Source organism: Falco punctatus (genome assembly GCF_963210335.1).
Source record: "Falco punctatus genome assembly, chromosome: 6".
Taxonomy (NCBI): domain Eukaryota; kingdom Metazoa; phylum Chordata; class Aves; order Falconiformes; family Falconidae; genus Falco; species Falco punctatus.
Window position 1 is genome coordinate 71,564,106 of NC_137585.1, and position 24,533 is coordinate 71,588,638.

The following is a 24,533-nucleotide window of genomic DNA, read 5'->3' on the forward strand; positions in this document are numbered from 1 at the left end:
TGGTCCCCAACCTGGGGGCCTGTAGCCTCATGGTGCTTTGGGGGTGGGCAGGCAGGGGATGTCATGCAGGCAGGAGATGCCAGGCAGGCAAAAGACACCATGCAGGCAGGAGATGCCGTGCAGGCAGGAGGTGGCATGCAGGCAGGAGATGCTGTGTAGGCAGGAGATGCCGCAGATGAAGCACACAGAACCAGCCGTGCCCAGCATCCTGGGCAGCATCTGAACCCTGCCCCGGGGTGGGGGTCTGCCTGCCTCCTGCCCCAGGCCAACCCCGCTGTGAAGAGCTGAGCCCTGGCATAAGGAACACCCCCCAAAACGGGTCATCCCACCATGAATCCATGGCGTTTCTGCGCACATAAAGCCCCTTTGAAAGCATTCGTGGGGCGGCAGCGAGCCAAGGCTCCCCGCACGTGCCCGGCATGCTGATCGTCTCCACTGCCTGCCTGCCTGCTGCTGCTGCCGATGGAGAGAAGGGAGCCTGGTGCCCCCACAGCATCCTCCCTCTGGGGGGGCTGGACCCCTCCTGGTGTGCCTCGCTGTGCTACAAGGGCTGTGCCTGTCCCCCCCGCCGGCCACGGCAGGTCCCGCCTGGGCTTTTCCAGCAGTCCAGAAATTCGTTTGCTTGGTACTACGAGTGGGTGATGAGCCTCCCCCCAGGCAGGCCACCCCGCCCCGGGCAGGGTAAGTGCCGTGCCCCCCGCCCGTGGTGGGCCCGGAGCCATGGAACCGGCTGCACCGCGCCCGGAGCAAGGCTCTGTCGCGGCCTCGGGCACAACGCTGCATTCCCATCTAGCGGCAACCCGACCGAACGGCAGCAGGACGCGGCGCTGCCCGTGCGGCACCCCACGCGTCGGCGCTGGCCAAACGCAGCCCCTGGGCAGCCCCTTCCCAAACGACCCCTGCGCTGGGCCAGCACGGCTGTAAGCATAGCTGCCAGCAGCGCACCCAGTGCTGGCAAAGCCGGGGCACCCATGGGTGCGTGCAGCCTCAGCTCCCGCACACAGCTCAAACACGCGTGCACAAATGCACACGCTCAAGCACAAGCAACCACGTGCCACACAGACACGTCTCCTGCCAGGATGCTGGGAACCTGGACCCCGCCGCCTGCTGCCTGCACCCACCGGCCTGGCCAAGCAACATGGGGTGCCCCCACCTGCTGGCACCCTGCCAGGAGCCAGGGGTGCTCTCTCCTGCCTGCACCCCTGCCTGCTCCAGCGAGCACTGACCCCAAGTACCACAGCATCGTGAGGTCTCCCGGCGCTGCACCGACCTCCGCTCCATCTGCCAGAGCATCGGCACTTCACTGCCTGCATCCCTCCACCATCGATCCCTTATCAGGGGCTGGTGGCTAATGGTATCTGCCTGGCTGGCAGCTGCTCACCCAGTGCTGCAGCGGGGCCGGCAGCCAGCTGGTGAGCGGCAGCGGGTGCGTGGCTCGACACCACGGTGCTGCTGGGGACAGGCAGAGGGTCGTCGGTATCTTCCTGCAGCCCCTTCCAGTTGCTGGAGCTGAAGCCCAGGACAGGGTTTGGCTCGTAGCCAGTGCGGCCACCGGGATGGCACCAGCCACACCACCCCCCACCAGGGATGTAGGGAGAGGCGAGGTCTGAGCTGAGCAGGAGATAGATGGGCCCTTTGCTGCTTTACAGGTGCCACGTTGTGATAATTTAATTACCCTGCCGTAGCCTTCTGTGTGGTTAATTGTGTTTGGCTCCACTGGTGCTGCCGGACATGGAGCTGTTTCCCCATCCTGAAGCTCATCAATCCTGTCATAACCTTTCCCTGCCACTTAAAAAAGCCTCGCAGCATCCCTCTTCCCTTCCACCGAATGGGCTGTCGGCACAGCGCCTGCCACAGCACATGCGTGGCACAGCCTGGGGCTGCTGGCATACCAAGAGGCAGGATGAGGCCGCTGGGTCACCTGCTGGCCCAAGGGATGCTCATGCCACCTCCAGCCAAGCTGGTCCCCAAGAAGCAGCACCCCATGCACGTGTGGTGTGACCTCCATAATGTTGCAGGGCGATGCTTCGGTGGCAATGTCATCCCCGTCCCCTGTGCCACCCCTCTAGAGCAGGGTCACTGTCATGGGGATGTTAATGGACTCACAAGAAGATCTCTGCTTCAGCAGGGACTGGGTACAACTGCTGGTCTCTGCTGTGGGTCACACAAGGCCACCAGGTCCTGCAGTGCCCAGGGGACATCACTGCCACACCTGGCAGTGGGAAACACTGAGGGGGCTGCAGAGTGGCTCCCCAGGGATGTGCCACCAACATGGGGACAGTGACCCCAGCTGGGCTCTGGCACCCTGCAAGGAACAAGGACAGGAGAGGATTGTGGAGTGCCCCAGGGTGCTGTCACATGGGGTGACCCCAAGAGGCCAAACCTGAACACCCACCAGCCCCACAGGGGTGCCTAGCCAGTTGGGTGGCACTCGGATGACATGCTCCACACAACCAGGGAGCAGGGGGTTGGGGGTTGGGGTAACAGGCCGACCAGTTGGGGGTCCCTGCCTCCCATCCCTGAGCCTCCTCTGCTCCCCGCCCCCAGGCCGTGCTGGGGTGGGACCAGGTCCCTGCCAGACTGTGCCAACAGCCTGGCCCTGCACAGCCCTGGTTTGGGTGCACAGCCCCTGCTCCCAGGGTGAAGGGTGGGCTGCAGTCCCACTCCCTTGCGTGGTTGGTGCTGTTGGCATGTCCCAGTCTTGTGACCCTCCCCATCCCACCCCATTCCATCCTGACACAGGGCTGGGAGCCCCATAGACACGGAAATCCTGCATGGGGTCCCCAGGGATGCCCACCCTCACATGGTGCAAGCACGGCTTTGATCAGACACCAGAGAATCCACATAAGATTGGGGTGGGTTTTACCTGTCCCTCTCCCCCCATCACCTCACCCCAGGTTGCCCACCTCCAGCACCTCCTCGCTGCCAGCCTGGGGGGCTGGGGCACCCCCTACCCAGGACCCTGAGGTCACCCATCCAGCAGAGGAGCCCACCTGCTTTGGCACTGCTGGCAGTCCCACAGGGACCTGCTTGGTGCAGCAGCCCACGGGGGTGAGCCAAGCTGGGTGCCACACTGGGGGGCCCCTGGCCCCCCACCTGCACCCTCCATCTCTTATACTAATTAAAACTCAGCAGAGGCTGCTCTGGAGCTGCCGCTCAGGATGGATCGGTGCTGTCGGCAAAGCCCTCGGCCACTGGCTGCTCACCAGGGGTGTAAAACAACGATGTGGGGGGAGGCTCGAGGGTGGGGGCCATGGCCCCCTGGCAGCTCTCTCCGATCCCACTCTGCACCCCCCCCCATGCAGCCCAGTGGCAATGCGCAGCGGGGTCCCACCCTCACCTTGCAGCAGGGACCACGCCAGTGCCAGCACCCATGGGACCCCAGGGGTGCTGGTGTTTGCCTCCCACTGCTGTCCCAGGGGTTTGTTACCTGGCTGGCACTAATTATCCACCCGCACTGGGACACCCCGTGGGTGCCAGCAGACAGGGGCAAGGCAGAGGTGGGGGCAGCCCATACCCCAAAAAGCTGGTGGCACCCACGCACCCATCACCCTGGCACTGTGCCCACTCCCCAGCCAACAGCGGCGCCAGACCCATGCGCCCCCCCCCCCCCCCCCCCCCCCCCCCCGCCAACCGCTGCAGAGCCGGGTTTGGGGTCTCCATCAGTGTCCTGGCTTGTGTCGGGTCTCAGACTTGTGTCCAGCACGTGCCAGGGGGGCTGCGCCCGGGGGGCTGCGGACCCTTACTCAGCTGGGCAGCCTCGCATGGGGGGGCTGTGGGTGGGGTGGGGGCCGCCAGCCGCGGAAGGAACCGCATCCCCCCCCATCACCTTAAAGTCGCCGAGCTGCTCCGCTAGCACCGCGCCGCCTCCGTCCATCCGTCCGTCCGCCCGCCCGCCCGCCCGTCCATCCGTCCGTTCCGTCCTTCCTCACCCCGCGGCCGCGGCGCTCCCCTCCTCCGGGGTCAGGGGGCTCAGGGCCGCCAAGGCTGAGACCCCCCCCCGGGGGGGGGGCTGCGGGCAGGGGGGGCAGGAGGAGGAGGAGGGAGGAGGAAGAGGAGGAGGAAGCCCATCACCGCATCTTCCTTCCCGAGCAGCCAGACCGAGAATAGCTCCCGGCCGCCGCACCGGCTGAACCGGGGCCCCTCCGGAGTGGGGCGGGGGGGGGGCGGAGGGGAAGGGGGGGGGGCGAGGGGGGGGGGTGTCGGAGAGGCCGGCGGTGCTCAGCATCCCCCGCTGCTGCTGCCGGGCTCCCAACACGATGCGTCAGCAATCCATCCGCGCTCCCACTGAAGGACAAAAGGATGAGAGAGCCGCCTGCGCGGCTGCCGCCCGCACCGCCCGCACCGCCCGCACCGCCGGGGCTCCGCGGGGCCCGCACGCCCGCTAGGACCGGAGGATGCCCGCCGGCCCCGGGGCCGCCACCGCCACCGCACTGCGCGGCCGCTGAAGGCGACACCCGGCCCACGCCGGGACGCGGGACACAGACGAAGGGGGGGGGGTGACGGGACCCCCCCGAGCGGACCCGCTGCCCGCCGCCGCCGGGGCTCTCCCCCCGCCGGCAGCCCCCCCCGACGCGGCCTCTCCTCTCCGCTACCTGGTGTTTTCTCCCCTCTCCCGCGAGGGCTTTTCGCTATTTATTTATTTATTTTTATAGATTTCTAATATTTTTTAATTTTTTTACATTTTTTTTAATTTTTACCTCGATTTTTTTTTTATTTTTAGCTTTGATTTTTATTTTCTCGAATTTTCATTTTTTTCATTTTTTTTTTCTCCCCTCCCCCCCAATTTTTTAAAACATCATTACCGATCCCCCCTGCCTGCCAGCTGCTCCCCGCGGGCGGGGGCCGCCATGCCGCGGCGGCCGGGGCGGCCGGGGCGGCCCCACGGGCGGAGGTGCGAGGCGCGGGCAGCGGCGGCGGCGGGGCTCGCCGCGGCGGGGGGGTGCCGGGCCCCTGCTTAGCCGGGCTGCCCCCCCCTGCACCGCAGCTTCTAGGAGCCATTTTGTCTTTTTCCACCCCCCCCCCCCCCACCCCGAGCCGCCCCCCCCTCCTGCCCCGGCCCCACTCCCCCACCTTTGCTCGGCGCCGAGCCCCCCCGGAGCAGCCCCCCAGCCCCTTCCCCAGGTAGGTACGGCTGGAGAGTGAGGCTCGGCCGGGAGGGAGGGCGCCTCTTTCCTCCCCATCCCCCCAGCACCTATTGTTGCTTTTTTTTTGGGGGGGGCTAAATTTTCATTTTTTCCTTCTCCCTCCCCGGCCCCCCACCCCCCCAGCACCGCGACCCCCACCCCCCCCCTCCGGCCAGCCAGGCCCAGCTTGTCGGAGCCAGGAGAGGGGGGGGGCCCTGAGCCAGTTCTCCTTTTCACGCCGACATCCCCAGACGATGGTGAATGATGAACGTGCCACATCATGAAGCTCTTGTGGCAGGTAACTGTGTACCACCACCGCCGCCGCCGCGCCTGGAGAGCTGCCCTGGTCTCCTACCTGACGGTACACGCGTGGATTCTATACGTTGCCGCCGCCTCCCCCGGACCCCAGAGCTGCCCCTCCGTTTGCTCCTGCAGTAACCAATTCAGCAAGGTGGTCTGCACCCGTCGCGGCCTCGCCGAGGTTCCCCCTGGGATCCCCTCCAACACCCGGTATCTCAACCTCATGGAGAACAACATCCAGATGATCCAGGCGGATACTTTCCGCCACTTGCATCACCTGGAGGTCCTGCAGTTGGGCAGGAACGCCATCCGGCAGATCGAGGTGGGGGCTTTCAACGGGCTGGCCAGCCTCAACACCCTGGAGCTCTTTGACAACTGGTTGACCGTCATCCCCAGTGGGGCCTTCGAGTACCTCTCCAAGCTGCGGGAGCTGTGGTTGAGGAACAACCCTATTGAGAGCATCCCCTCGTACGCCTTCAACCGGGTGCCCTCCCTCATGCGCCTGGATCTGGGCGAGCTGAAGAAGCTGGAGTACATCTCTGAGGGGGCTTTTGAGGGGTTGTACAACCTCAAGTACCTGAACCTGGGGATGTGCAACATTAAGGACATGCCCAACCTGACGCCCTTGGTGGGGCTGGAGGAGCTGGAGATGTCGGGCAATAACTTCCCCGAGATCAAACCGGGCTCCTTCCATGGGCTCAAGTCCCTCAAAAAGCTCTGGATTATGAACTCACAGATCAACTTGATTGAACGGAATGCCTTCGATGACCTGACAGCACTGGTGGAGCTCAACCTGGCCCACAACAACCTCTCCTCCCTGCCCCATGACCTCTTCGCCCCGCTGCGGTACCTGGTGGAGCTCCACCTGCACCACAACCCTTGGGACTGCGACTGCGACATCCTCTGGCTGTCGTGGTGGTTGCGGGAGTACATCCCCACCAACTCTACCTGCTGCGGGCGCTGCCATGCCCCCCTGCACATGCGGGGCAGGTTCCTGGTGGAGGTAGACCAGACCTCCTTCCAGTGCTCGGCACCATTCATCATGGATGCCCCCATGGACCTCAACATCTCCGAGGGACGGGTGGCTGAGCTCAAGTGTCGAACTCCTTCCATGTCCTCCGTTAGGTGGTTGCTGCCTAACGGGACAGTCTTGAGCCATGCGTCCAGCCACCCACGCATCTCCGTCCTCAACGACGGCACCTTGAACTTCTCCCATGTCTTGTTGACGGACACCGGGGTTTACACCTGCATGGTGACCAACGTGGCGGGGAACTCCAATGCCTCGGCCTACCTCAACGTGAGCACGGCCGAGCTCAACACCTCCAACTACAGCTTCTTCACCACCGTGACGGTGGAGACCACCGAGATCTCCCCGGAGGACATCTCCCCCAAGTTCACCAAGCCCGTGCCCACCACGTCGACGGGCTACCAGCCGGCATACACCACCACCACCACCGTCCTGGTCCAGACCACGCGGACGCCCAAGCAGGTGGCGGTACCCACCGCTGACTCCGGCGACAAGATGCAGACCAGCTTGGATGAGGTGATGAAGACCACCAAGATCATCATCGGTTGCTTCGTGGCGGTGACACTCCTGGCTGCGGCCATGCTCATCGTCTTCTACAAACTCCGCAAGCGGCACCAGCAACGCAGCACCGTGACAGCTGCACGGACGGTCGAGATCATCCAGGTGGACGAGGACATCCCGCCGGCGGCGACGGCGACCACGGCGGCTCCCACTGGCGTATCAGGTGAGGGGGCAGTCGTCCTGCCCGCCATTCATGACCACATTAACTACAACACCTACAAACCGGCACACGGGGCCCACTGGACAGAGAACAGCTTGGGGAACTCTCTGCACCCCCCTGGGACCACCCTCTCTGAACCCTATATAATTCAGACCCACACCAAGGAGAAAGTACAGGAAACCCAGATATGACTTTTTTTTGGGGCTTTTTTCTTCCCACCCCCCACCCCCCCTGAAATTACAAATGCAATAGAATGCACAAAAACAGAACAAAAAAAACCAAACTACAAAAAAAAGGAAAAAAAAATAGACAGCAACTTTTGTACAGAGCGGGGGAGAGACTTTTTTTTCTTGTACATGCTTATATATTAAATCTATGGGCTGATAAGCAGATTATATTAAAATTTAAAAAACAAACAAACAAACCATAAAGAAACTATTTTCTAACTCGCAAGTTCTATTTAAAAAGAGGGAGAGAAAAACAATTCAAATTTGTAGAAACCGGAGCAGCGGCAGCAGCGGCAACGGCAGGGCCCCGTGCACGGTACAGCGCGGTGCAGCGTGGCGCGGGGGAGATGCCGTAGCGGGGAGCGCAGAGAGAAGCCCGGCGGGGTGGGATGGGGGGGGACTGCGGGGGGGCAGGGGGCGGGATGCGGCCGGACCCCCGTTCCACGGCACTGCCCTGGCTGCGTGCCACCTTCGCTGGCCATGTTGGCTTCAAAGCAGAGCAGGGAGTGGGACGGCGGTCTGAGCCGCCGTGCTGTGCCAAAATCTACCAAATGCAATAAAGAAATTAATTTTGGGGGTTATTTTTTGGGGGTGGGGTGGGGTGGCGGGGTGGTGCAGCCTGTGGACCGGGGATGGACATCTGCAATGTATTAAAGCAAAAAATTAACAAAAAACCCAAGACAAGGGGAAAAAAAACCCCAACAAACCCCAGGCGGGTGGGTGCTGGGCGTGCGGGGGGAGGCCGGTGGTGGGGAGGGGGGCCAAGGAGCGGGTGCCCCCCACCCTGCTCCGCGCCCCCTTTCCCACTGCACCACATCCTGCAGGCCCCGGCATGCGCCGCCGCACCGGTGTGTGCCGCCGGCACAGGGCTAAGGCTCCTGGGGGGCTGGGGGGCCCCTGCTGGGAGACCTGACGTATGATTGTAGACCACCTTCAGCAACACGCTGCGAATTTTAGTCCCTTTCTTTTTGGGGTGGGTGGGGTGGGTATCCCCCCCTGCCCTTCTCCAGGTAGGGGCAAGGATGGGGATCCCCCCCCAAGCCTACCCCGAGGGCTGCTCGTGGAATGGGGGGGGCTGGGAAAAATTAAGGGCTCGGGGTGGGGGGGGAATGCTCAGCCCGGCGACAGCAGGGGGCCGGGGGAGGCCACCAGCATCTGAGGTGGCTGCCGGGGGGGGGGGGGTCCCGGCGGGGACGGCAAGTGCCTCGTGGGGGTCCTGAGGGGCTAGGGGGTCCTGGGGGGGAGCACGGGCAGGGTCGGGCAGCGAGGGGGCCCTCCCCGGCTGCTCGAGCACTGGAACTACTTTAATTTCTTATTTTAGCTTTAAAAAAAATTACCTGAGGGTGTCACATTTGAAATAAAAGTTGGGAGGGGGAGGGGGGGTGTGGGGCGGGGGGGCTAAAGGCGGGAAGGAGACGCAGAAGTTATATCTATATCTATATCTCTCTATATAAACACCAGAACGATCTGACTGTACTCTGAGAAACAAACAAACAAACAAAAAAAAACAAGTGTATTTTTGTATTTTAATAAATATTGTTCAAAATTTGTAATGCCGTGTCCCTGAGGGGTTAAGCCAGCGGGTTGCGGGGGGGCTGCTGCGTGTCCCCCCCAGCAGCCTGCGGCCTGAAAGGGTTTCTGTTGCTGCTTTTTTGTCTTCCCAGCAGTAAAAAGCTTCCAAAAAATCGCGGAGGGGGAGGTGGGGAGGAAAATGGAGGGAGCTGGCGATGGGGGCAACACGTGGGGGGCTGCCCCAAATTGGGGGTGGTGGGGGGAATGTGCTGGGGAGAGGGGGGGACATTGCCAGCTTGGTGCCCCCCAGCTCGAGCATCCAGCTGGGTACCCAAGTGTGGGACCCCTGGCGTCACCCGCTTTCAGGCACCGCCACGGTGGGCACCCGGTTAAAGACACCGGGGCACCCCCCCACTGCGCAACCCCCCAGCCAGGGCACATGGGATGCCCCCCCTGTCTGGGGGGCTGGGAGGGGGGGGCGGGGCCGTTACCCCTCGGATTTATGGGTTCCCTGGCTGGAAAAATCTTAATTCGCCATTAAAGGAGGGAGCGGGCGCAGACGAGAGGGAGGATAAAGCCGGGAATGAATCACCCAGCAGCGGGTCCCGGCTGCCCACGCTCCAAGATGGTCGGGCAGGGGAAGGGGGATGGAGGCCATCCCCAGCACCACAGCAGGGACAGTGGGACCCCTGGCTCTGTAAGGACACCGGGACGCCAGGACCCCCAGATGCCGCCAGCAGGGACACGAGGTGCCCTGGGTGATGGTGGTGGGGATACCAGGACCCCCGGCTGCGTGGGGAAATGGGGACCCCTGGGTGCTGGTGGCAGGGACATGGGGTGCCCTGGGTGCTGCTGGTGGCAGGGACATGGGGACAGCTGGGGGCAGCAGGGTCCCCAAGATGCCGCCCCCATCCTAGCCTTTGCGGCAGTGCTGGGATGACTATGCCTGCTGGCAGCCCCAGGGCCACCCTTGTGCCATGCCCATGTCCCTGGGCTGCCTCTGGCATTGGGGTTGGAAAAGAAGCTCCCCAGGGACCCCATCACCCGGCTCGGGGATGCTGAGGGGAGGAGATCCCCCAGCACCCAGCTTCACCGGCTCCCGTGCTGGGACCGAGCCCTCACGCAGTGCCTTGCCACCACAGAGCCATCACGGTTATTGCGTCGGGAGTTAAATGTTGGGATTTTAGTTTTGGGTTTCTTTTGTTGTTGTTTTTAGGCTTTTTTGCCTTATTTTGGTGAAATCCGGGAAGGTTTCTATCAAAACCGTATGTCTGGTTTTCTCTTTATTCCCAGCTTTTATCACTCCGGCTGATCTGCTAATGCAAACATTGCTCCCCTTCTTCCTCATGTCAGGCTGAGCTCCCTCAGCCAGCCCCGGCTTTGCTGGGGGGCCTTCCTCCCTGCCGGCACCTCTGCACTCCTCCTCCCCGTGCCAGCCTCCGCTGGGGCCCGGCCGGGCAAGCGTCCCATTAAAACCTTTAATTCAGCAGCAAAGCAGGAGGGGATGGAGTTGAAGTTGACATATTGATTTTATTTAAGCACTTAGCTTTAATTTTAGCCTTAAATTAGAGCACCCGAGTAAATCAGCTTTCCGCCAGTGTAAAAAAGGGCTGGAGGGGAGTGTGGGGGGGTGCGAGGGGTGATTTGCGGTGGGCACGGAGGGGCTGCAGGTGGCCAGGGCATGCGCCAGCTCGGCGGGGCCAGCAGAGGTGGGCTGGGGGCTGTGGGGCCAGCGGAGCCAGGGGCTGCAGGGGGATGGGGCCGCAGTGGGATGGGGCTGTGGTGTCATCAGTGCAAGGGGCTGTGGTGGGATGCAATGGAGGGGGTTGCAGCATGATCAGTGAGGTTGCAGTGTGATCAGGGGGCTGCAGTGTGACCAGTGCAAGAGGTTGTGGTGTGATGCAACGGAAGGGTTGCAGCGTGAGCTGAGGGGCTGCAGTGTGAGCAGTGGGGTGACTCTGGTGTGATTCAGTGGAGGGGCTGCAGTGTGATCAGGGGGGCTGCAGAGTGATCAGGGGGGTTACAGAGTGATCAGAGAGGTTGCAGTGTCACTGGGGGGGCTGCAGTGTGAGCAGTGCAAGAGGTTGTGCTGTGATGCAATGGAGTGGCTGCAATGGCATCAGGGTCTGTAGTGTGATCAGCGGGGTTGCAGTGTGATCAGGGGCTGGAGCGTGATCAGGGGTTGCAGTGTGATCGGCGGGCTGGAGAGTGATCAGGGGCTGCAGTGCTACCGGGGAGGGGGTTGCAGTGTGATCAGTGCAAGGGGTTGCAATGCAATGAGCTGGAGGGTTGCAGCATAAGCAGCATAAGGGGCTGCAGCGTGAGCAGGGGTGTTGCAGCATGATCGGGGGCTGCAGCGTGATCAGTGCAATGGGCTGCAGCGTGATGTGATGGAGGGTTGCAGCATGATTGGGGGGGCTACAGTGTGAGGAGAGGGGCTGCAGAACGATTGGGGCGGTTGCAGTGTGATCAGTGCAAGGGGTTGCAATGTAACTGGCTGGAGGGTTGCAGTGCGAGCAGCCCAGGGGTCTGCAGTGTGAGCAGGGTGGCTGCAGTGCGAGGGGCTGCAATGCAAGCAGGGGGCTGTGGTGTTATCAGGGGGTTGCGGTGTGAGCGGTTAAAGGGGTTGCAGTGCGCACGGGGGGCTGCAGCATGCTTGGGGGAAGCTGGGGCAGTGCTGGAAGTGCCACAGCACCAGAGCCAGCCGGTCCCTGCTCCCAGGGCTGGGAAACTTTTCTCCCTGCATCTCCCACTGTCTCTGCAGGCTGGGGGGCTGGCAGTGCTGACAGAGGGCCAGGGCTGCGGGCAGGGGGCTGGCAGCAAGGGGGCCAGGGCTGCAGGGACAGAGTGGCACTGGAGGAATGCTGGCAGTGCCGAGCGAGGGACAGACGGATGTCCAGGCATACGGACGAGGGCGGGTGGGTATTTGCAGGCAGCCCCGTGCAAGCGCCTTCGTCACCAGCTTCGCAGAGCCATGCAAAAACCGGAGCGACAGGAATATAAAAGCCTTTCATTGGCAGCTCCGGCGGCGATGCCAGGCACGGGCCCCCCCCTCACACACACGCCATCCTCCCGCCGCCCACCCCTTGCGCTTTTTTTTGGGGGGGACGGGAGATTTCAGCTGCCGGAGATGCTTTGCCACTCGCTGCCGACAAGCAGCCTGGCTGGCAAGGGCACGCTGGCCCCCGGCACAGGCAGCAGCCGGCAGAGCAACGAGGCGGGGGGGGGGGGGGGGGGGGGAGGGGGGAGCTGGTAGGGCTGGGGATGCCCCATGCCGAACCCCACCAGTGCATGGGTACCCCCTGCAAACCACCCTATGGCTGCCCCACGGCCACCCTATGGCAAGGTCTCCATCCCGGAGGGTTTAACGAGGAAAACAGCCCGGAGGGGAGCGGGGGCTGAGCAGCAGCTGCAGCATCCCGTGATTAAAACCTATAGGCTTGTTAAGGATAATTTCTATGGCAACCTCACTGGTGGGGACCGGCCTCTACACTGGCACGTGCTAGCGGGTGCCAGTGACTCTGCCAGCACCCTGAGAACGGGATGGGTTGCCCCACAGCACATCCCCGGCACCACTGTGGCGGGAGGTTCCTGACAGCTCCCTACTCCCCCCACCGTGGTGGGCGCAGGTTGGGGCACTCAGCCGGCGCTGGGGGACGATGGGCAGGTGCCGGGGACTTTTCTTTCACCGCCTGCACAGGCAGTGGCAGGTTTCAGCAAAAGCAGCTTGGTAATTAGCCGCCGTGCTTGGGAAAAGGCAAATATTTACTAAATAAGAATATGCACTTTCAGGAAAAAAGCAAATGTCACAGCAGCCACCAAGAAACCCCCGCAGTGACGGGACTGGGGGGGATGCTCCCTGCGCCTGCCCCGGCAGCTGCGGCTGGGAAGCGGTGGGATGCAGAGGTGCCCACCAGCATGGAGCTGGGGCACCCAGCCCCTTGTCATGGCATGGGGCACCGCAGTGGCACTCCCGGGGGGTGCCCCTACCCCAGTGTCACCGGGCAGCCATCCAGGGCCATACCCGCCACGGCAGGCAGCCGTTACGGCAGCGTGGGCTCCCAGCCGCTCGGCACACAACCCGACATGGGGCTCCCGTTAATTATTCTTATTGCTGCGGATATTTTTGGCTCTGGTGCTGCAGATGCGTTTTTTTTCCTTTTTTTTTTTTTTTTTTTTTTCAGCTCGGCGGGTTTGCGGCGGCAGTGTGCCGTTACATGCCCTGAGACCAGCGCTGCTGGTTGGGCCCGGCGGGGTTTGGATGCTCTCAGAGGAAGGACGCAGGAACGGGACAATGTGTTCACACGCAGGAGATTTAACGACCAGTAATTTCAGGCTGGATTCATCAGAGCATGACAAAAAAGCCCGCTGGATTTGGGGCCTGAGAAATTCCACCAACGGGGCAATTTTCTGGTAATCCCAGAGGATTGAGCAACTCCTGCCAGGACTGGTGCAGCAGCCACCACAGCAGAAGACTGCTGGGGTGCTGGGAGGCACATGGCACAGGGGGTAACCCCCCACTGCCCACCTGAGCTGGGGGACACACCTTAACACTGCGATCGCAGTGGGGGTACCCATGGGGATGGCTGTGGCACGTGTGGCTACTGGTGCCGGCATGGTGCCGGCATGCATCCAGATTATCCGAGTGCAGAGCCGTGAGCTGTTGATCCTCCTGGAGCATCACCAGCGGCACTGCGGCTGCTGCCAGCCTCAGCCTCCTCCTGCCCAAAATGAGCCAGGGTGGGTTAGTCACCGGCCCGCTGGCTTCACCTGGCCGGTGAGTCAGCAGCCACTGGAGCCACCGGGTTAAAAATATACCCTCAGCCTCCTGGCAGGCGAAAGGATGGGGAGGAATTTGGCTGCCCCCTGCCCTGGCATGGGTCTCCCCACCCCTGGGCAGCACACATGTCCATGTGCCACCGTGGGAGACTGATGAACCACTGCCGGGACCCCCACCCCAGCGACATGTGGTGGCTGGCTCCTGCCCTGCTGGGTGGGGATCTGGCACCGGCCACCCCTACAGCCCCCCCAGCCTTCTGCTGTCAGTGCTGGGGGGAGCAGTGCTAGCAGTGTGCCTGGCGGTGCCACCCAAGTCCCTGGGGATGTGGCCAGGAGAGAAGTACCCCCTCCCAGACCAGGGCTTGGGGACCTCTGCCCTGCGCCGTGTCGCTATCCCAGTCCCCACCCTCACCCAGGGACATCGCTGCAGCAACTCCCTGCATGGCAAAGCCCCTGCGAGATCCCAGCCCTGGCTGGTGATGGGGACCCGGCACAGGGTCCCCACAGCTGACATGGAGACCCCCACATGTGGCACGGGGAGCTCAGCCAGGAGGAAGAGGAGGATGAACAAGGGCAGTGGAGGAAAGAGGGTGGGTGAGCTGGCTGAGGGCTGCACTGGCAGCACCGCAGCCCCAGGTGGGTAGACGATGGACGGACGTCCTTGTCAAGATTAAAAATACCCAGAAGCAAGAAGCTGCAAGACGTCTGAGCAGCAGCCACCAGCCCTCCCACACGCCGCTGCTCCCCTCCAGCTGCATGCCGCGCGCCGGGTATGCATGGCACTGTCCCCGCTCCAGGTTCCACTGCAGTGAGTGGGGAAACTGAGGCACAGCTGCTGTGCTGTATCCCAGCTCCCACAGCGGCAGCACCGCGGGGCTGTGCTGGCACTGGCCAAGCTGCCACTGCCTTCCAGGCCGCTTTCCCGGTTGTTTTTTTTTCCCCAAGCCTGAGCTGCAGACTGCGGCAAGTGCTTTTTTTAAGGGGGAGAGGATTTTATTTGCCATTCCCCCGCCCCAAGTAATTAGGATTGCAGCACGGGCGGCTGCCGGGCCCATTTGCATAAACAGTTTAGCAACTGCCGAGGCTGCTTTGCATAACGAGCCGCTGTGCTGCACCCCATCCCCACCTAATTGGCCTTATGGGTTGGAAGCTCCTAAATTGGGTTAATGCCGAAGCAGGTCAGGAGGATGGCACAGTGTGCTGTGAGACCCCCCCCCCCATCCCATGTGGGGTCCCCCACGGCTGGAAAAACCTATCGGACAGAGGACGTGCCATTGTGGTGTGACTGCAGCTCTCCAAAGCTCCACCTCGACATCCCGGGGCAGCATCCCAGCTTCCGCATGGCCTCCCTGCTGTGGCCACGTGTTGGCTGCTGCGGCCGGCTCCTGGAGGTGGAGCACATCAGTGCCGGGTGAGCAGCCTCCGCGTCGCGCCGGTAAAGCCTGGCGGGACCCTGCGGACGGCTGGCACCGTATAGACACAAAATAGTCTGCACCTTGGGGAAAGCCGGCAGCCTGGCCGATGTAATTAAATCAGGCACCTTGTCAAAATAAGGCTGCTCATTTGCACAACATGAGCACAAGGGGGGAAGGGGTGGGATGGGGCTCCAGTACCTTCGCAGCATTGCCTTGGCGCAGGCGACTGCAGCTGCAGAGTGTGCCCGTCCAACACTGGGCACCCCACCGCATCCCAGTCCCATCCCATGCCACGCTTTGCACACCCTTGGTCCCCATCCCCAGGAGCTAGCAGAGCCGGCACGGCTGCGGGACGGCCACCCCTTGGGCCACAGCAACATGCTGGTGCTTGGCTGGGTTGTGCCAGGATGTGACACTTAAAGGCAAGGGCTGTTGCAGAGGCTCCAGTGTCACTGAGGGTGATGGGTTCTGCCACCCAGAATGACTCCTTCCTATCACGGCAGGAGAGGTGCCTTTGAAGGGGGAGCACCATGCCTTGGCTGGAGGCAGTTTTTGCCCACAATTCAATAACTGGTCCCTCCTGCGGGATGACGACCCCGGCAAGCACAGCGGCAGGTGCGGGATGCTTGGAGGGATGCTCTCCTGCTCTTTGGTCTGTGGTCTCCAGCCCTGTTTTTTTCTCGAAGGCTCCGGCAAGGAGTGAGGGCTGAGACCTACTGGCATGGGCTCATTTTGTTTTTAACGAGCCCTGCCAGCATCCAGGCCAGAGCTGTTTCTCCCGGAGGACTCTGGCTCCCTGCATCCCAGGGAGGGGGTTGGCAGTGCTGAAGGCAAACAGGGACTGTCACCGGGCTCGTGGCACACAGCAGCGAGGGGCTGGCAGGCAGGCAGGCAGGGAAGCTCTCTGCCTGCTCTGCAGAGCAGTGCCTGCCCCTTCCCAGCTCGGCACAGAGCTGTGGCCTCCAGGGCTCCCGCAAACTGCTGACACAGCAGCTGGAGCCTCTAATTAAAGCCATAATGATAAAGGAAAATGGGGGCTCCACAGCAATCAATACAGGAAGAAACTCCCCCTCTCCTGCAGGGCTTGGGTTGCTTGGACCCCTGTCCTGGGGGGATTTACAAAGCTGATATCGAGATGCTCACAGCAGGATTAGCAATTCCCCATGGGGTGAAGCTGGGTTCAGCCCCACACATGGCAGGGGGACAGGGAGGGGACAACAAGCAGCATAGCAAGGATTTCGTGACAGATGCCTGGGTGCTGCCCATTGCTTTTCTCTCCACCAGTGAGGGGTGTGTGTGCAGTGTGACCTGTGATCCCCAGGCTCCTGCTGCAGCCCCACAGTTTGGGGGAAAAGTGGGGACTCCCTGCTCTGGGCAGGGATGCAGGTGGGTGCCAGCACCTGAGGGGACCCTCATCCCAGGATGTTCGGGTGGCTGCCACATCCCTGCGGGACGGGTGTCCTGCTCCGGGGAGGGGGGGGTACTGGGTACTGGTGCTGGGGAAGGACCAGCTGACACATGGCCACCCAGCCCAGGCCACCAGCAGTTGTTAAGCCCCATCATTGCCTGCAAATAACGAAATGGCTTGCCTGCAGGGTGTCAGCGGCTGTGCGCCCAACATGCCCCCGGGTGCTGTAAAGGAATAAATCCGCTATTCCATGTAATGGATTGTATATAATGACTTGGAGAGGTCACCGAAGGGAGCAGTATTGTTAACAGCACGGAATAATTCCCCTCCTCTTCTCAGCCAGGTCCTCAGAGCTGGCCCTGGGAAATCTTGGACAAGCCACACATGTTGCTGGAGCAGCACTGGTTCATCCGGCAGCACCATCCTGGGCGGCTTTGCCGGCGGAGCCGAGCTTTGTACCTTGGGGTTTTCATGGGCATCAGTACTTGGGGCATCCCCAGTGTGCCTGCAAAGCGTTGGCACTGTGGATGGCACAGCACAGCTCTGCCAACACGGTGCAGCTCTGTGCCGGCACAGCTTTCCAGCTCGCTCCTGCTTGGGTCAGCATGGATGGAGGCAGCTGGTTCCATGCCACTGCGCTGTCCCGGCTAGGGGGGTGCATAGAAATGTGCCAGCGGTGACCGAGTGCTGTGCCAGCACTGGCCCTGGGTGGGTGACACATTGCCAGTGCACCCATTGCATGTTTGGGTACAGGGTGTGAAGATGCATATGCTGGCACAGAGCCGGGCGCCATCGTCTGCCACCCCAAGGAGCAAACCTCCTCCTTGGAGCTCATCCCCTGCCAGGTCTGGGATGTCACCTCCTGTCCCTGTCCCCAGCTTCTTGCATTAAAACCCTGCGTTTGAAGTGCATGAATGAAAGAGGTGAGGAAAAAAAAGGGAATAAAAAATAAAAGGCTTCTTTCTGCTCAGTTCCTGCAGGACTCGAGCATTTAGCCGAGGAGTTTAAAAGCCTGCTGACCCGGCACGCGCCGGCAGCCGCGATTATGGAGAGAAAACCTTCAAAGGGCCCCAGGGGCTGGGGGGACGTGGGCAAGGGAGGAAGAAGATGAGGTGCTGCTGCCCCGGCCAGGCGCTGCCTGCGCTGCCCGTGCTGCCCGCGCCAGGCTGTGCGCAGGGAGGGCGAGCCAAACGCTCTAAAAATATAGGCCTGACCCTGTTCTAAAATTACCGCTCGGCACCCGCCGCTGGCAGGAAAATCGGCCCCGAGCTGCGGATCCGTCAGCGGGAACGGCTCCCGCCGCACCTCCTGGCTGGAAATGCTGCATTGCAACAAGGGCCGGGGGCTGGCAGGGCAGGAGCGGCTGGGGGCGCTGGAAGGGGCTAGCAGGGGCCGGCGTGGGCAGCTGCCTCGGGGACAGGGGACATTTGGGGGCCATTTCCCGCAATTACAGCACCAGGGTTTTTTGCAAGGAGGGTGTTTGGGGGGCTGGGGCCATGTCTGTCCCCCCAGCTCCACACGGGGCAGCCATGCTGTGTGGCCCCACAGCAGTGACACGGCCAGCGATGGATGGATGGATGGATGGGCAGCTGATGGGGGATGTCCCCATCATCCAGTTGCCACGGAAACGGAAGGGAAACCCTCCAGAGAGCATCCATGCCAAACCCCGGGACCCCCTCACGCTCCAGGAAAGCAGCAGGCATACAGGCAAGGACAGCACTCCCCCCCCCGCCACCTTGTCCCCCCACACCCTGCAAGAGAGCTGCCACAGTTTAAGAGCCCCATTGTGCCCAGGGACAACCGGAAGTGTGGTGGGCACCAAACCCCAAAGCCGAGCCGAGGTGGCAGCACCAAGCCAGGTGAGGGGACACCGTGGCAGAAGCCACCCCCAGCAAATCTGAAATGAAGGTGCCCATCATCCCCTCCCTGGCAGCTCCCTGGGATCACAGTGCCTTAATCCTCCTCCTGGGGGATATTTTATTTATTCAAGCCAACCTATTTAGCTGCCATCCTCAGAGGAAGGATTAAGCTGCCGCAGTCTTGAGACACGTGGAATCTGGGGGTTCCTCCAGCCAACGACCCTGGGGCAGAGGGGTACAGGCAAGACCCCTGCCCTGCTGCCAGCCAGCACCATGAGTAGCTCACCCCAGCTCAGACCCTCTGGGGAGTGTTCCTGAGGGTCATTTGCGTCCCAACCTCATACAGATGCTCCCCCGAAACAGCCCAGGTCCCCCCCCAGCTGCACCCCAAACCACAGAGCTGGCAGCGTGGGGCTCACCCTGCCCTTGCTGCAGCTGCGGGAGGGCAGCGCTGATGCCTGACACCTCCCAGCCGTGCCTTGCCGGCTTTTTGCACGCCACTGATTACGGTGTGAGCCAAACCGGTCCCCTCCATCCCCAGGGAACCCTGGCAGCGCCTGCCCAGCCCAATGAAAAGCAGCAGCAGCAGCAGCGTGGTAGCGGGCAACCTGCAGCCCTGACCACCGTGCCTGCCAGGCTTGACGTCCCTGGTGCCATCAGCATCACCCTCCTCCTGGGCTGTTGATCCCCGGCATGGTGCCACCAGTCATGCCAGGAGCAGGGTGAGAACTGCAGCAGCCACCGCGGTGTGCCAGGGGGGTCAAAGCCAGCACCCTTCTCATGGCACCATGGGAGGGGACCATCCCACCACCACCACCGCACCCTGGGGCAGGGGGCTGCCTGCCTGGGGGGACACAGGGGCTGGCTGGAGCATGGCCCCCTCCCGAGTGTGTGCCAGTGCCGAGACCCCACTCAGCTCAGCCCGGGTAGCAGCTAGCCAGCAGCTGCAGCTTTGTTAGAAGCCCGATCAAAATTCCATGTGCATCGAGGCCAGATGGGGTGAAATACTGAAGGGGTCGACACAGGAAGGAGAAACACAGCCGTGGAAGCGGGGATGCTGAGGGTGAGGGGCAGGTGCCCACGCTGTGCCACCTCAGCTGCCCGTGACCACTGCCAGTTTGCTGGCACCGTGGGGCTCAGGAGCCCAGGGCAGCTGCCTTCCCCATGGGGCTGTGAGGTCCTAGGGGTCTGCAAAAGCCACAATGGCAGTTTCCCCCTGCCAATGGGCTGAAGCGGGCAGGACTCCCTGAGAGCAGGCAGGCGGGCGAGCAAGTGTAATGGGATGTGACAGGCTCTGGCTGGTGCGGGGTGGCGAGCACCGGCTAAGCCAGAGCCTCCAAGATGTGCTAAGGAAGCAGAGCGATGCCCCTGGGACGCGGGTCAGCAGTTTAGAGCAGCCGGCTGCACGCCGCAAGACACCGAGGAGGGACGGAAATGCCTGCCGTGTCCCCGTGTTGCTGTGTCCTCACCTCCCCGTGCCCACCAACCTGCGGCGTTCCAGATGAGCGCAGGCTCTCGATCCCCACAGCCAGCTGCACTGCCCTGCAGCTGCAGGCACATCTGCATCTCTGCCCACACCTGCCTCTCTGCCCACATCTGCATCTGCATCCAATGCCCACAGCTGCATCTGTGCCCACATCTGCACCCATGCCTACAACTACATCTGTGCCCACTACTTCTGTGTCCACATCTGCATCTGTGCCCACAACTATCTACAGCCACATCTGCCTCCAATGTCCATAGCTGCATCTGCAGCCACATCTGTATCAGTGCCCACAACTACATTTGTGCCCACATCTGCATCCATGCCCCCATTAGCATCTGTGCCCACAACTGTATCTGCATCCACGTCTGCATCCATGTCCACAGCTGCATCCATGCCTACATCTGCATCTGTGCCCACAGCTGCATCCACAGGCACATCTGCATCCCGCCTACATCTGCATCTGCAGGCAGGCCCCTCCAGGGCAGCCCTGGTTCCCATCCTGCCGGCGCCCCGTCCCCTGCCCAGCACCACAGGGCAGGTGCAGCCTGTACCAGGACACATCCATGTGCTGCTGGGGCCAGGCACAGTCCTGCACTCGAGAGGGATGATGTGGATGGTGCAGTGTGGGGCAGAGCAGTGTGGCCCGGCCAGCCGGGTCCTCACGCTTGTGGGCTTGTCAAGTGGAGGTGAGGCGATGCTCAGTAGGAGGAGAAGGCAGCCAGGGGAAAGCAGGCCACGGTGCAGGGGCTGAGTGTGCACGAGTGGAGAAACCCCTGGCCACGTTGCCACTGCCCACACTCCGCTGGGGAGATGGCAGCTCATCTGCCCCAGCTCCCTCCATTCCTGCCTCAGCCCCTCATTCCTGACCCAGCCCCCCCCAGTTCCTGCCCTAGTTATCCGAGACGGGGCAAGAGGAAGGTGCTGTCTCTCCACATGCACTCCCACACCGGCACCACAGCAGGTCTGTACCTCACACCAGGAGCCCCCCCGCTTGCCTGGGGACGCTTGTTTCATCACACTGGGATTTAAGTGGCAGTAGTTAAACCTCCCGAAAGTGAAGGGCACCCCCCCCACACGGATGGCAGCTGCGTGTGCTGGTGGAGGACCCCCTGTGCGGAGCAGCAGCTGGCACTGGAGCAGCGGCATCCGCTCAACGCTCCGTGCCGGATCCTGCCACCTACCGCGAGTGGCCATGGTGGGGGTCTGCGAGGCCATGGGGGCCAAGCTCCCGCATCCCCCTCTCCGAGCTCCCGCATCCCCCAGCCACAGCGGGACGGAGGCGAGGCCTCACCTGGTAATGATGGCTGAGTTAAACAGAGCAAGGAATTACCGACGGCACTGATGCGAAGGTGCAAATATAGCTGGCAAAGGGAAGGGGTAGAGTGGGGAAGAGCAAAGCGATCTGTGCATAAATTGCAGAGTTTTATCTTGACAGTCACTTGGGGAGATGGCTAAAGGCTGCAGAGGGCATTTTTTATCCTATATTGAAATTATGAATCACGGCGTAATTACACAAAATGGATCTCGCGCTTTGGTTGACACAGAAGTTTCAATCAGAGAAGTTGCATGAGTTAGTGAATTTTAATATCAAGAGACCTTAATGAGAAAGCATTCAAACCAGGGGGAGGCAGAGACAGGAGGCAGGTTCATGGCAAATCCCTGCGCACACCCTGGGTGCTCGGCAGCCTGGATCTGGCCTTGCCTGCAGGATGCGGCCATGGCATTTGCATTCCCCAGGAGAATTGGCAGGAAAAGCACAAAGCAGCACCCAAACCTGCTGCCCTCCAGAGCACCTGGGAGCTGCCCATCCCTCCTGCTGGGAATACTGCCTGGGGTGTCCGGCCACAGCTTGCTGGGCACCTGGATACTTTCTCCTTCAGAAGATCAAAAGAAAGTAATTTACAGTTTTTCAGCTAGGAAGATAAAGCTGCTCCCCTGCAGGGCAATTTATATAATTAGTATTAGCTGAGGCCATGCAAGGTCGTCAGCCGCTCCTGCCGGCACTGCCAGAAGCCTGCCTGCAGACGGACCTCGTGCCGGTGCCATGAAGGTGCTGCATCGTGCCTGCTGCCCACAGCAGCTCCGGCATTTGCCACACATTGGCTGTGCAGCCACTGCACATCCATCATGTATCTGCCTTGTATCCACCACACATCTGCCATCACCCGCTGTGTGTTTGCTGCGCATCCTCTCTGCATCTGCCACATACACCGGGCATCTGCCGGGCAGCTGCTGTGTATCTACCTCACATCTACCATACATCCACTGTGCTGCTGCTGTGCAACCCCACACAGACACTGTGCATCTGCCTTGCATCCACTGTGCATCCATCCTGCATCTCCATGTACCTGCCCCACTTCAGCTGCGCAACTGCCACATGTCCACTGTGCATCCACCCTGCATCTGCTGTGCACCCACCATGCAGCTCTGTGCATCTGCCGTACTTCTGCTGTGCAACCTCAAACAACCACCCTGCATCCGCTGTGCACCACCATGCAGCTGCTGTGCAACCCCACACAGCCACTGTGCCACCATGCATCCACTGCGCATCTGCCCTGCATCTACCCTGCATCTGCCATGCATCTGCCACGCATCCACCCTGCACTCACTTTGCATCCACCTTGCAGCCGCCATGCATCCATCATGCAGCACAGCTCTGCAGAGAGCAATGCAAACCACTGCAGAGGACTTGGATCTGCTCTAACTTTCTGCCTTGGCACATCCCATCTGCCTGGAGGGGTGCCGGTACAGCTCTACCCCAGTTCACCCCATTCGCACGGTGGGTGCAGGGAAAGACATGCCAAAGCAGAGAGGCAGCGTGCAGGGGGGACGACAGTGCAGCACTCACTGGTGCTGCTGGCATGGCTGTGAAGGCAGAGAAGGTGCTGCTGGCTGAGGTGATGCTTCGGCAGAACCCCGTTCTCAGCTTCCTCCTGCTCCAGTGGCAGGGACCAGGGCGAAACTGTGCCCCACTGTGGGGCTGCACCAGCACAGGCAGGTGCTGAGCAGAACTCTCTGGCTGAGCCAGGTGCTGCGCGATGGAGGGCCACTGTTCGCCTGCTCCCCTGAGGAACCCGTGGAGGGGGGACTGGGCTGGCAGCCCTTGCCACAACAAGTTCCTCAGCCAATTTAAACTGAACGGCTGGGAAGAGGCACAAAAGGCAGTGATGCACGATGGATCCATCAGTATTCCTCAGCCAAATAGCCGGGATCCCTGTGCAGGGGGCAGCTGTGGAACCTGACATCCTGAGCTGCCCCTTCCCACCGGAGCAATTCCCACTCTGGGCAGTGCCGGAAATGGCCAAGCCCTGGCCAAGGTGGCTGCTGTAGGGGTGGCCCACCCTGTTTGCACCCCAACCCACCGGACAGACCCCACAGCAGCAGCAAACCTTACTCCCCAGGTGATGAGCTCCCCCTGTGCGGCCGCATGCTGCTTCGTGCTTCCTCTGCACTTTCCTTTTCTGCAAACATCATCTCTCTGCTTGCCTGGTTTTTGCAGGCGTCATTCGCCAGGTGCTTTTTGGGGTCACCGCTTTTGCAGCCTTGCTGGGACACGTGCAGCACCCTTCCTGAGCACCCAGCAGGATGCTGATGCTGCCCACTCTGCCAAGCTGGAGCCCCTCTGTGCCGTGTTGCTCTGTGCCCAAGCCAGCAGAACTACTCCAGACAGATGTGGCTGCGGGAGCAGGGAGAGCAGATGTCCAGTTGTGCAGTGCAGCCTGGCCTGACTCCTACCATGGAGGTGGGGGTTTTTAGTCCAGAACCAGGTCCCCAGTCCTCCCCAGTTCTCCCCAGTCCTCCTTGGTGTGAGACTGGTGGTGTGGAGGAGTGCAAAGGCAGGGCCATGGCAGCAAATGCAGCGCACCCGGAGCCACAGCCACCATCGTGTTCAGAGCAGAGACCATGACTCAGTATTGATTTCCACCAAAAATAATAAAATAATAATAAAAAATTAAAACAAACCAAAGCAAAACAAAATAAAACAAAACAAAAGGGGAGAGCTGTCCCCACCGGTTCAACGCCCAGTGCTGCTGCCAGAAGAAGCCACTGACAGCCTTCCCTGTTGCTGCCTTCAGCGAGGGGAGATTTAGGAGCAGAGCAAACACAATGCCTTGGCGATTTATGGACCGACCACAAACACCCGGGGATGCGCTTGGTGTCACCCAGTGCGTGACGGTGGGCAGCACACAGCTCCCACCCACCGTGGGAAGGGTGAAGCCCCCGAGTGGTGCCGGAGCTGCAGGGATGGGGGTCCCACGGGTACTACCCTGCCCTGGCAGCCCCTAGGCACAGCCAGCTGCGAGGCCCTGGCTCAGAGCCTTGAATGCCAGGGCATCACCAGAGCCTGGCCGTGGCACCATGGCGAAACCACAACGCACCAACACGAGCGCCTCGGAGAGCAAAGCGGGGCCAAATCCGGCCCCAGCACCGCGAGAAGCTTTGCTGGCGCCATGAGCCGGGTCCACGTGGCTTTTCACAGAGCACCAAACCACTTGCAGAGAACAGGGACAAGGTGGCTGCGGTTCAGCAGCACGGTGCAGGGCAGCTCCCCTGACCCCTTGCCTTTCCTTGCAGCCTTTTGGCAAGATCCGTGCCCCTTGGGCATTGCCAGCCCCTCCCAGACCAGTACTGAGCTGGTGCGCTGCAGCCCCCGGCCCACACACAGCCGAGCA

General features: G+C 61.6%; 2 protein-coding genes across 2 annotated transcripts in view; one reads left to right on the forward strand and one right to left on the reverse strand.

Moving 5' to 3' along the window:
• SND1 (staphylococcal nuclease and tudor domain containing 1) overlaps window positions 1–24,533 on the reverse strand; it is a 128,811-nt gene that overhangs the window by 5,079 nt on the left and 99,199 nt on the right. The window lies entirely within an intron of this gene.
• Window positions 1,565–24,533, forward strand: LRRC4 (leucine rich repeat containing 4). The gene has a single exon (XM_080392796.1). The coding sequence runs from the start codon at window positions 5,407–5,409 to the stop codon at window positions 7,363–7,365; it is 1,959 nt and encodes a 652-aa protein (XP_080248922.1). The 5' UTR covers window positions 1,565–5,406; the 3' UTR covers window positions 7,366–24,533.